The sequence below is a fragment of the Mustela nivalis genome, assembly GCF_964662115.1.
Source record: "Mustela nivalis genome assembly, chromosome: 12".
Lineage (NCBI taxonomy): Eukaryota > Metazoa > Chordata > Mammalia > Carnivora > Mustelidae > Mustela > Mustela nivalis.
Genome location: NC_139031.1, coordinates 16,595,368 through 16,608,081, shown reverse-complemented (window position 1 = coordinate 16,608,081; position 12,714 = coordinate 16,595,368). Strand labels below are relative to the sequence as shown.

The 12,714-nt window shown below is 49.6% G+C and overlaps 1 protein-coding gene and 1 long non-coding RNA gene across 2 annotated transcripts in view; one reads left to right on the top strand and one right to left on the bottom strand.

The window, feature by feature from the left end:
- SLC13A4 (solute carrier family 13 member 4) overlaps positions 1 to 12,714 on the bottom strand; it is a 44,726-nt gene that overhangs the window by 6,328 nt on the left and 25,684 nt on the right. Inside the window, exons 9-15 of the mRNA XM_082693283.1 lie at positions 10,444 to 10,563; positions 9,419 to 9,520; positions 8,027 to 8,128; positions 7,173 to 7,270; positions 6,858 to 6,982; positions 3,332 to 3,493; positions 1,969 to 2,106 (exon numbers count right to left, since the gene is read on the bottom strand). Of these exons, the coding sequence (XP_082549409.1) occupies positions 1,969 to 2,106; positions 3,332 to 3,493; positions 6,858 to 6,982; positions 7,173 to 7,270; positions 8,027 to 8,128; positions 9,419 to 9,520; positions 10,444 to 10,563 (847 nt within the window). The remainder of the gene's footprint in view (positions 1 to 1,968; positions 2,107 to 3,331; positions 3,494 to 6,857; positions 6,983 to 7,172; positions 7,271 to 8,026; positions 8,129 to 9,418; positions 9,521 to 10,443; positions 10,564 to 12,714) is intronic.
- LOC309845392 lies at positions 1,345 to 5,255 on the top strand. Its single transcript, XR_014301265.1, has 2 exons — positions 1,345 to 3,514; positions 3,630 to 5,255. It is a non-coding gene; the product is annotated as an uncharacterized lncRNA (long non-coding RNA).

Here is a 12,714-nt window from a genome sequence, read left to right as displayed (position 1 = left end):
GCCCAGTCACTGCCAGGGATCTGTAGTGCTGCCTCCAGGAGTGGCTTGGGACTGTGGAAGGGTGGGAGAAGCCCTCAGGACCATCTCCACTTGGGTTCTCACTCCCAAGTGGAAGCCTGGAAGGCGTGTACTAGGAACACCCGGTCTTAGAATGTTAGGAGTTAACGCTACGCAAGGATCCTGTAGCTACATGATCGGGAACTACTTTAAGGCGGGAACTTCTTGGAGCCTTTAATGTGCTGACACATACGGGAACCTGTAGGAGAGGCCTGATTTTCCGAAGCCTCTGCTACTGTTAACTGTTTTTCCTTCCGAAAGGAACAGCTTATGGAAGGTGGTGTATCTTGGGTTCACCTGGAGAACTAGGTCAGCTGCCTGTGCTCAGCCCTTCCATGGGAGGGTGACACAGACATGTTAGCTTTGCTTCTTTCTGCTGAGGGAATGTCACCTCCATGACCCTGAACCCTCCCATTTCTGCCATGGAACTGACACAGGCTGAGGGAGGTGTGAGGGCTAATGGATGGCAGAGCCAGGGCCAGATGGAAAAATGGACAGTAAGCATAGCTGGCAGCCTGTCAGGGAGGACCCAAACACACTGCGGTAGCCACCACGGGTCTGCTGGCTGGCACAGAGTTGGGAAAGCTGTGAGGGAAAATGAATGCTAGGAAATTGTTCCAAGCAGGTGACTAGATATATTGCTTCTCCATTTTCTGGCCAGAGCCCCAGACTTATAAATCATTTTTCCCCTGGTCTTTGGGTGTGGAAAACTGCCCAGGTCTGTAGCCAGAGAAGGCAGGTTCTAAAGGGGCTCAATTAAAGTCCTCCAGACCTGAAAGGAAGCCCACAGAGCATATAACCTCCATCTTTCGCAGATGAGGAAATGGAGGCCTCAGGTCAGTGCCCGGGCTGGAAACAGAACAAACGACTGGCCTACTTCTTGTCATCTGGTGCCTTTGAAAGGCGCTGTCTCTGATTGCTTGATTCCAGAAAAGATGGCGGGGGGTAGTGGGGGGCAGCAGTGAATGGTGGGGTACCCAGAAGAGGAAGTGGTGGAACGGGAGAGTTAGGACTGAGCTTGGTCCCAACTCTCCTGAGCAGACACTGTGCACTAAGAGATGGGGCGGGGGGGGGGGTCGTGGCTGTGACCTCCCTTCCCTGAAGTGTCACAGATGACTTCCATGAGCGGTTTGATTGGTAGAAAGGATCTGAGCATCTGCCACTAGCCTGAAGCTCTCCCTTTCCTCCGTTTGCTTTTTACAGGGCGGCTGGGAACAAGTTTGGACTTTAGTGAACAAGAGTGTGTGAGACCCTCAGCAAGGCAGACTGAGCCCTATTTCAGACAGCCCAGCCCCAGTGACTAGGAGTTGCTTTCCCCTTTCCTCCATCCCCCAGTGGCCTGGATATCCAGGAGCACAGCAGTGAGTATAGGTTGAGGGGTGGAGGGCAAACAGGCCCAACGCTGACCAGATGTCTCCTCAGCGCCATCTTGTGGGGAGGCCGGCTGAGAACTAGGAAATGAAGTGTGGGCGCCCCATTTTGCCATTGTTGCTTCAGGGGCTGGCGTTGGGGAGAGTTCAGTGGGAGCGCCCTGTCTCCTCAGACCTTTCACCTTAGGTTCCTATGGTTTCTCCTACTTCGCTTCTGTGAGTAAACCAGCAGCTTTTGCTATGAACGTCCCCACTGGCCCCGTGAGGAAACCGAGGCAGAGCCTTGAGCCTCCCCTGGGCCGCATCTCTTGTCTGTTCCAGCTGTCTCTGTATATCCGGGGTAAGGGTGGGAGAGCACACTCCTGCTGTCCTCGGTGCTTGTGGACCGGCGGAAGGCCTTTTTGCCAGCACCGTTCTTCTGACCACACTAGACAGTGTTGACAGACCACAGACACTGCTCCAAAATGATAAGCTCCAGGAGGCCGTGGAGCCACTGGCTCGTCCCTGTCCTCCCTGCAGCAAGAGGGTGCCCATGACTTACCATATCTTTGATCTGGCAGTGCCCATAGCTGAAGACGATGGCATTGGGGGGATTGCCCACAGGCAGCATCACTGCAAAGGAGATGCACATGGTGACTGGGATCAGAGTGTAGAGTGGATTAATGTGCAGCGTTTCAGACTAGGAGAAGAGAGAATTCACAGAAACATCAGTGTTGAGATGCAGCTTGCATTTCTTGGGCTTAACATCACAAACATGCTTTAAATGCTGGCTTGGTGGTGGCTAACCGTGGCTGGATACTGTGTGTTGGGGGCCGTGAAATCACTACCGTCGAGGGCATACAGTGCTGGGCAGCCCAAGTGGGCTTAAGCTGCTCAGTCACTTCCCGTGGAAACATGGGCTCTGAGTTCCTTCCTAGAAGGGATGTTTCATTTCTTGGTGCTGGACTAATTTTATCCTTTTGCCAAGAGAGTCATTCTTCAAACTCAAATCCCATGAATAAGCTGCTTTGGTTGAGGTGGGGGTCCCTCATCCTTGGAGTGTAGAACTAAGGTGTTTTCTAGGTGATGCTTGCTTTGGATGGGGTTTGAAACCTGTGGTCTCGCCCTCCGTGTCGCTATTTTCACTGCGTGCACTCCCGCGCTCACACAGATGAGAGGGCAGCGCAGTTGGAAGGAGACATCCGAGCAGACAGCAAAGACAGGGGCTGGGGTAGTTTGGGGTTAAAGAGAGTGGAAGGGTTTCATTTTGTTGGGGGTGGGGAGGAGCCTTCATTTGCTGGGTCCACCTCACTAGTGGGACAGAGGCAGCCCTGTGTCTGGTGCATTACTCGGGGGGCTGCTTAGCCAGGCTGAGATCTGGGAGATGCACCTCTCCCCTCACTCATGAATAACAGATTGTTCTGAGACCATGCGGTAAGGCTGGCGTTGCCTCAATTCTCAGACCCTCCCGGACAGAGAAATGGGGAAGGCAGTGATGGAGCTGTGGTTTTGGTCTTTACAGCTGAGTGTACTTGTGGGAGCATTTTGGCCCCATTTTCTGTAGTTACTCCTCCCTCTGGCCCTACTCTTAGGTCTTAGGAGAGAAAGAAATGATGATTGTGAGGAACTGGAATCCTAGGGTTTTACAGATATTCTGTGCATTCTTGTTTCCATTCAAGACTGCCTCTAAACTAATCCTAGTCTTTCGGAAAAGGGTTTCTAGGACACTTGCTACAATTTATGTCTGTCTCTCTGTCTGTCTGTCTATCTGTCTATCTAATTTGAAATGCTTCATTTCCAAATTGTGGCTGGAGCACCCATCAGTGAAGTCTGTGGCAATGACCGGAGGAGAGAGTAGAGCTGGGAAGCTGTTCGCTGGGCCCGAGGAAGCCCGTCCTGACATCTGGGAGCCCTGCCCTACTCACCAGGCTGCACAGGATGGGCAGGAAGATGGTGATGGTGGCTGGGTTGCTCACGAACTCTGTGACAATGGACACCAGGATGCATGCCAACAGGGTGACAGCCCACGGTGGGAGGCCACTCAGAGACAACATCTGGTGCCCAATCCACGTGGAGAGGCCAGAGCTCTGCAGGGAGATGGTGATACAGTAAGGAGAGGAGGAAGAGCACATTCCCCCTGGAATTCTTAGACTCCAGAATGTCAGGATGTTGGGTGCCGGAAGGAAGCACTAGGAGTCATCTAATCTGTCTTCCTACTTTCAGGCACACTGGATCCAGAGGCATTCCTGACCTGATGATGAGGTGGTTTTTACAGCCTAGAAAATTCCTTATGATCGTGTAACATTCAGTCTTGGGGTTTTCTGGACAATCATCACAGCGCATGGAGAGCTGCCCATCCTACTGGCTATGATTCTTGTCAGGATTATGCAGGGGCTGGAGATCTTCGGGGCCACAGGCCTCTCAGCTTCAGTTTCCTCACTCTCTCCTGCCTCTGACATTCTCACTCTGTGCATCCAGTCAACAGTGATTCTGACACAGACTCCCCAGTATAATCCTTAATTCTGCTTTTGAAATCTAGCTCTCTTATCACTAATAAAAGGGGGGAAATTATCAACATCCTTGGACAGTAACCTTTCCTGTGGTTTGTGGGGAGTCAGTGGGCAGGGCTGAACACCAGAAGCTTTGCATACACGGATTCCCAGTCTATCCGCTCTCAGTGGGAGAGTGCCACCTGGCTGGCCTACAAAGCTAGTCATGGTGGTCCGTCCTGTGTCAGGTTCAGTCTCATCACGGCTGACGACGGGATCTGCAATCCACCAGTGCTTTTTCACAACACAAGATAAGAAGGCATGTTGCTGCTCTTGAACCTTTTCCATTAGCAAAATTTATATAGATCTCCAATAAATGAGTTATTTCCCACTTGGACTAACTTTGGTTGGAGGCTGTTCCTTTGCCAGTGGTGAAGATTCCTTCCCTCCCTTAGAAAATAAAGGCCACCGCTGACATTTTGTACTAAACACAGGTTGCCGTGTGCATTCTCCTGCCCTCCCTGCCTTCTCTCCCTTCTGTGGGTGATGTGCTCTGTTTCTGCTGACCCTAGAGACTGCAAATCCACTAAAGACATGGAGAGTAGGGCCCAAAGCAAGGATGGACATTTTATGATTCCTCAAGCCTTAAGTCCTACTCATATTTTACTGTTAAGGACAGCCTCACCACATTGCCGGCAGACTGCTTTTTCTCCCCTTTTCCGAATTCACCAAAGACTATTTGATGTTGACAGCACCCTGGCCACCATAAGGCAAGCCCGTAGTAGACAGCTGGTGCCCAGAAGCCTTCAGAATTCTCTCTGCTGTGGCCATTTTACCTGGGAGCACTTTCTTTCTTCTTCTTTTTTTTTTTTTTTAAAGATTGCATTTGTTTATTTGTTAGAACACAAACAGGGGGAGCAGGAGGAAGAGGGAGAAGCTGACTCCGCACTGAGCAGAAAGCCTGATGATGTAGGACTCATTCTCAGGACCTTGGGATCATGACTGGAGCCAAAGGCAGATGCCCAACTGACTGAGCCACCCAGGCACCCCCTTAGAGCACTTTTCTCTTTTTGTTTTACTGCCCGTGAGCTGCAAATCCAACGTGTGAGGACTACAGCAATTCATGGTTGGTACAGAGCCTTGAGGCTGACAGGAACTCTGTGATTGTTACCTCTTAGAGCACATTAAACCTTACCCAGGGGACAAAGGGGAGGAAGAGCAGTTAGCTGAGTGGAAACAGCACTTATAAAGAAATGGAGTTCCACTGAGCACATTATCCAGATAGTATTCAGAAGTAAAGTGGAAAAAATTTAATAGCAATTTTTTCCAGAAGCTATTTTATACTGTAATTTGAAATAAATTGATAAATTAGATTGCCAAGTTAGAAAAAAGCACAACAAAGGAAGTCTTATTTTTTTTAAACCTTGATACAAAAACATTTTACATGAGATTTTCCTCCTATCAAGACTGAAATTATTTCAAACTTGGTAGGAATCACCTATAGCATACTTGAATTCTATTACTAAAATGAGTAGAGTCAGTAGATTTTATAGAAATACCAAGTATGCTATCTGTAATACATAAAAATTTTGGTTAAAAAAAATTTTCCCAGGCTGGACTCGGGCCAAAACTGACAACTGAAATTCAGTAAAGGTAAGTATGATATTTTGAACTTGGAATTAGAAATAACGTATACAGGATTGGCTGCAAGATGGGACATTTAATAGTGGCTAACAATTAAAAGAATGAGGGTTTTAGTTGGCTGCAAGTTCAATATCAATGTTGATCTGAGTGCCAGTGATGCCTTATAAAAGCTTCCATAAAAATACAGATTGGTGCTTGCATCAGAGGTGAGAGGTAATACGGCTTGGGTAATAGGACTCCTTTACTCTGCAGCAGACTGACTACCTCTGGACCACGTTTAAATAAGGCCAAGGGCAAACTGTATTGAGTCCTGAGGAGAGACCAGCATGGTAAGGCGTCACTACTTCTTGAAGAATGGTTGAAGGAACTAGGGAGTTTTAGTTTCTTGGGGGGAAAAAAGATGATCTAAGGGGATCTAGTAACTTTTTATGACTTTGATAATTATTACCTAGGCTGGGGTTTCAGAGGACAGAGCCAGAGCCAACAGTGGAAGGCACACAGAAGATCTGAGTGAAAAGAAAAGAACAATTCTTCATTCCCTGCCCAGGGAGTGCCCTGTCACTGGTGCTGTCCAAGCCCAGGGGTGTCACACAGGCAACTCTCTCACCGGGTAGGAGACCGGACTCGGTGTCCAAGGTTCCTTCCTAGTGGAAAGTTCTGTGATCTTACTATTAGTGATGCAGATAGGCGTGGCCCTCAACGAGTAGGCAAAGAGTGAGCCACATTAATGAACAGTGAAAGCCGAGGGAGAAACTGTGAACCTGATTGATTTGGAGGATCATTTCCTATTTCAGGAAGGGCTAACACTTGAGGAAACCCAACTATTTCCCACCGGCCCCCTTTATAAGATCGCATCCCGGCTCCTCCCCATCAGGAAATCAGGGCACGTGCACAGCAGGTACATCAGCTTTAGCACACATTCTCCAGCGGGGCTGAACGTAGGCAGATGGACTGACTGAGGGGCAGTTTGCTGTGTGTCCATGTGGGGTGTCCTGGACCCTTAGAGACACGTCTTACCACCACTGTCAAATGCCCAGGAGATGACTACACAAGCCGATAAATCTTTTGCCTGTGGCCCTGTGGGCCCGTGAGTGAGGCGGGAGGGACTCCCTAGCACAGCTGATCTGTACGTCTGTTCTCAGCACGAGCTTAGAAGCTCAGGGCAGGACGGAGGATCCACATCTGGCTCCACTGTTCCCTGGGGTGAACCTTCACCTCTCCCTCAGCGCCTCTGAATCTTCCTCCCGGAATCAAAATGACTCATTAGGTAAAGTGGCTTAAAAAAATCTTTGGTCCAAGAGCAGAATTCAAGAGTTACCTTGCTGCCAGAAGCCAGAGCGTAGCCTCCTCCCACCAGAATGACAATCTCCCAGGGCATGGTCTTCTGGAAGTCCTTCCAGGTGATGATGGGCTCTGTCCCCAGTGAGGGCTCTTCGTTCTTTCCTGGACCACAGGTAGACGGGAAGAGCCTGATGAATCCTCATGGGTGGGCTTTGTGAAGATAGAGCCTAACTAATGAACCAATGACTTGTGGGGGGACTCAGAATGGCCTTGGTAAGGCTCTTCTGAAAATTCTAACTTGGGTCTGATTGACCAAAGCCAGCCCTGACCTCTTCCCTTGAACTTCTCTCACCGTCAGTCTTCTTTCCAAAGCAGGGCTTCTTTGCTGGGATCAGGAAGAGCAGGAAGCCAAGGAAAACAGAGACGGTGGCGTCGGTGCGGTAGCCCTTCCTAGCAAAGAGAAGAGCAGGGCTGGAGGCGGAGGGTCAGGACGGGGGTGGGGGGGGGGGTTGGGGAGCACAGTGTTTCAGGACTATCTGGACACAGTGCCTCTTTTTAGAACCCAGTGTAGGGGCTGGTCAGCCTGCCTTGCAGCAGCTGCTGCCATGCTAGCCAGCAGTGGGTTCAGCAGGCAAGGCTTAGAGTCTGGAGGCTGGGCCTGGCTAGGGTAGACGTCTGGTGTGGCTGTATGCGCCTGTTCGAAGGAGAGAGCGGGAGTTATTTCGGTCAAGGAAACTCGAAAAGGATGAGTTCTCTTTCCTGCAAGGGTTGCATCTCTGTGTGTGTCTTTGCTCAGCTGAGAAGCCAAGCGGAGAGATCTGTGAGCCAGCCTTCCGGGGTCCTGCAGGGGTGGCCCGGGAGCCAAGGCGTTGGCCACTCCCTCCATCTCTTCCAGGGGCATTTGGTCTTTAAGCGTCAGAGCCACCTGCAAGACGACTGAGGTTTCCAGAGCTTAAGTAACAAGACAAGGTCACATGGCTGGTCCTTGGCATCTGGCAGCACCAGATGCCAACCCCGTATTCAGATGCAGCACACTGTGTTTTCTTCCTGACTCCACGCTGGCTTCCCTGAGAAGGGGGCACTTTCAGGGGGACGGAATGCTTCCTGGGCTCACCGCTGCCCCTGCGAGTGCAGGAGGGACGCTGGTGGGAGCCACCTGAAGGGTCCAGTCGGGGTGATTCTTAAGGAGGGGACAGTACCACTTACTTTTCAAAGAAAGAATCCCAGCCAGGAACAAAGCCAGGCTCGCGGGTAAACCACAGCACGGTCATCAGGATGAAGAAAAATCCAGTTACCATTTCAGGGTAGCTGTAAGATACAATAGGGAAAGCCGCTCCAGGACCCGGGAGGTTTCTGTGCACTTTTTCACTTTGCGTGGGGCGCGCCTATGTTCAGAACCCCCATCCTGGAGACAGAACAGTGGCTGCCCCACTGCTCCAAGTGGCTGAAGCGGAAGAAGGCTGAGAAGAGGCCAGAAACCGTGACGTCACCCACGTCACCCACGTCTCCTAGAGCAGCAGAGGCGGGAAGGGAGGAGGTGGCCTGGCAGCACACATTTCTACGACACAGAGTATGGCCTCCGGGAGAAGGCCCTGGAAAAGGCCCGCAGTGCTTGGTGGGTGGGATTGGAGCAGCTGCCACCTTTCAGAGGGAATCTGATGGTGTATTAGCTATTTAAAAATTAAACACTGAAAGTAGAAGCAATCTACGCATTCAGTGGTACCCCGTGGAGTCAGCTACTTTTTGGTGTAACTGTAGGTTCGGGTGAGATGGGCCCAGCCATCAGGCCCGCACTGCAGAGCTCACGGCCTGGGAATAGAAGGACAGTCTAATGCTAAGTGAAAAAAGACAAGCTATAAAACCGTGTTCAGTTTGGACTGCAGTTTAGCCAAAATACATAAAATTTTGTACAAAAAAAACATGGAAGGAAGAGTACGTTATGGTAACAGTTGTTAACAGTTAACACTGAATAAAGAGAAGTCATTTTTAGTTTTTTCTTTATATTTTCCTGTATTTTCTAAATGCTCTACAACGAACGGGTATTCCTTTTATAAATTAAAACATTTAAAAATACTGCTTATACCAGGATCCTTTTGCCCAAAGCTATAGCTGCCTATTGCCCTAAAAGGAGAGAAATGGCACCAAGTAGGCTGTGGGGGTCACTGAGGGAAGCTGATAATGGCTGATGGGGTGGTGAATCCTCGGGCCCTCTGTCTTCAGGCCTGTATTTGATGGCGTCAAATGGTCGTGGCCCATGCAGAGCAGTGTGGGGTGCTGGCTGTATGGGGAATCGGACCTGCCCCAAGAGGGTGGCTGTGCTGTCTCACACTTCTTTCCCCAGCCACCCCGTGTGCGCCATCCCTCCCTGACACCGCGGCTATACCTTGAACTTGGGAAATGGCAAAGGGGAAGGGCGGCCACCTGGAATCTGGCCCACTAGACTTGGGCGTTCAATAGCGTCTCTAAATGCCTGGATTCACAGCTGTGGAAAATCCCCCAGCTCCAGGGGCCGCGGAGGACAAGGCTGCTTGTGTGCTCACTACACCTGCTATGTTTTCTCTCCTGGAGAAGGAGAGAGGGCGAATGGCTGATTTTTACCTAATGGCTCCCAGCTTTTCATATTCCTCTTGGATTCTCTTCTCTGACACCTCTTCCCTTTTGGTCTTCTTCTTCTTGCTCAGAGAGCAGGTCTCTCTAAAACTGAGAAGGAAGAAAGAAAGAAGAATAAAGGAAACGTGTTTCTGAGGCCAGGAGAAATCAAGGATTAAGCAGATGCTGAACTCCTGGCTTGCTGTGGTCACTTGTCCCCTCTTCTCTCCTGTGACTTTCATCTGCCAGGTTCCATGGCCTCCTAACAGCCCTCCCCTAGGCTTCCGGGTATATCCATTCAGGTACATCTCTGGTGTATCGATGTACAGACTTGGGTGAGTGTATTTATGTGCAGTAGTTTCTACATACCGGAGATACAGAATATACAGCTACCACTGTTTGACAGTAGCCTTTGAGTTATTTAAAAAAAAAAAAAAAAAGGCAGCTCAGAGAATATTCCCTGAACAATGGGGGTCATATATATCTTCCCTTTATGTGTTTGAGGCTGATTGAAATACGGTTATGAAGAAAGCTTGCTAGGCAGATTAATATCAGAAGTAACATTGCAAGGGGAGTATCTAACTTACGATTTTGAGAGGTACATGAATATTTCATGCAACTACTAAGTGTGAATCGCTCAGGTCTATAAAACTAAGCCTCAGGAAACTTCTACTTGGAGTCACATTTCTGTTGAAGCTAGTTCAAATTACTCTGTTTTGAGAGAAATGAAACTAAGTTAATCACCCTCCCATTCAGACTTTTTATAAGTCTGATGGTTCCTTTAACCAGTGAGTTGGAATTAAGAACATTCCATGGCAGAGCTCATAGTGAGGTGCCGAGGCCATGTACGTTTAGACTGTCTAGAAGGGGTGCCCTGACACCTCCCCCAACCGTCTAGTCCGGTGTCTTCTCCTCACGCATCTTCTGTCGTCACTCAGCAGCTCCCCCTTGGGTGCTGCTCCCCAGGGCTCCTGCCATGACTGTGGACGGATAGCAGAGCCTCGGGGCCTCGCGGGCAGGGCCCTGGGACTCACTTGCAGCCGAGGAACAGCCAGTGCATCCAGAACCAGCTGACCACCAGCATGATGAGGGAGATGGGGAAGCTGAAGAGGAACCAGGTGCCGAAGTTGACCACCTCCGCAGCTGGGTACTGGCTGGAGGGAAAGAACCAGGTCAGTGATGAGAACAGGCTGGATTCCCATGTGGTTTCTGGGGGCAATAAGCCAACGGCTCCCTAAGAAGACACACATCAGAGCTAATGGTAAGGACGTGGTGACACATTAGAACTCACGTATGTGACAGCTGGGAACTGTACAGGGCCCCGCCGAGCATTACGAAGTAAGCTAGAAACGGCACTAAGCAAACAGACTTGACACCCGTGTGCATTGCACTCAGGAAAGCCATGCAGGAGCTGTTTTGCTCTTAATTTATGTAAAGATTCTTACAAGTTTACTCATCTGGTGTTCAGGACAACAGAGAATGCAAATGCTCTTAATTTATGTAAAGATTCTTACAAGTTTACTCATCTGGTGTTCAGGACAACAGAGAATACAACCTATATACTTGGTTTATAAAGTCCCTGAAGGAATGTGAGCTGCCCTGAGCTGCAATTGGGGGCATGCATAGCACTGACTCGGGACAAGTCTGGACTCTAGAGCATCATGAAAGTTCTAGGTATGAATGGCGCCCCTAGGAGAACCGTGACTTAGAATCTCCAAATTGTTCATCAATGTCCACTGCTGTCCCAGGGTCTCAGGGAGGTGACCTGGACGACTCGTCATTTATCAGGAAGAGCTGTGGCCCCCAGCCCAGGTGTTGTTTTCTGGGGAGCCTGGATGGGCTATATGTGAGCCATGACTTCAGCCTAGACAACGCCTGTGTTCCTTTCCTCTTGGGCTCTTCTCCCCCCTCTAAGGTGGGAGGAAACTGCCCCTCTTTTCACACTAGGCGCTGCGTGGAAAAAGAGAAAGACCAAAAGCAGAACCCCTCCACCCCGAGAGAATGCATTGGAAGCACAGGAGGTAAAGAGGGTTTCATCGTCTGTCCTTGCAGGGACGTCTGCTTTTTTGCCCTGTGGCCTTGTCAGGGACTTACCTTTACCATCCACACGCTTCTTGGGAAATTGTAACAGCTTGAGCCTACCCTAACGGCCAGTGAGTCACTGTTTGGGGGGGTGGGGGTGGAAAGAAAGGCTTTAGGATACCAGAGGGTAGAAGTCATTGAGTGACTCACTCTGGCCTGTACTGGGCTAACAGCCATCAAGTCTGTTGCATCATCTCTTCTCCACACTCAGAAATCTAGGCCCTATTCCTGGACCCAGGAAAGGGAATGAGTTTTAGAATAGATTAGGTAGACTTTTGTGGATACATGTGTGAGCCTATTCCCATTTATAGCACTTTAGAAAGAGTAAGAACTAATTTCTAGATTTTTGAAACACAGCCAGAATGAACTGTGGGGGCGGTCTGTTCACCAATGCCAAGAAAACCAGCATGGTGGCTATTCAGACCAGTGGAGATCCTTTCACAGGATCCCTGTTGTCCACATAAGCCACAGTTACGACTAAATGTACCACGACAAAACCCAGGAAGGAGACTAAAAGAATATGAATTTGCCCAACCACAGAGTGAATGAGAAACTAAAGAGCAGAAACTCAGAGTCTGGACAGAGTGATGAGGTGTGAGGAACGCTGAAGCTCAGATCTTGGAGACTTGGGTCTTAACCTTTCATTCCTTCCTCCTCCTCCCCAATCCTCCCTCCCTTCCTCCCTGGCTTCTTCCCTTCCTTCCTTTTCCTGCTAAAATGGAAGGTCTGTTTCTCCTCTTGTCTGTGATCCGTTTCCCTACTCTCTCCTCTCGAGGCCTTCTTGTGTTCTCAGTGACATCACTCTATCAACCATCCCCTTTCTCAATCTTTAATTTTCCTCTCACTTGGACACCCTATCAACATTCCAATGTGTCCCATCTTAAACCCTCCTTGGCCCCACTCGACTGGCCCTGTATCATCATCCCATACCTCTCCTGCTTGTCACAGACCACTCTGTCTACACACCTCCGGCTCACTCAACTCCCTGAGATCTGGCTTCACTTTCCAATCACTTGACCAATTGCTCTTGCCTAGGTCCCAGTAACCTCCACATCACCAGCTCGAATCGACACATTTTGGTCCTTCTTTTGCTCAGTCATTCAGCCACTGTAAACAGTGTGGTCCACTCCTTCCTCCTTGAACACTTTCTTCCCTTGGACAGAATGACACCGGATTTTCCTCTTCCCCGTGTGATACCTATTGTTCTCTCATTTATAGTCTAC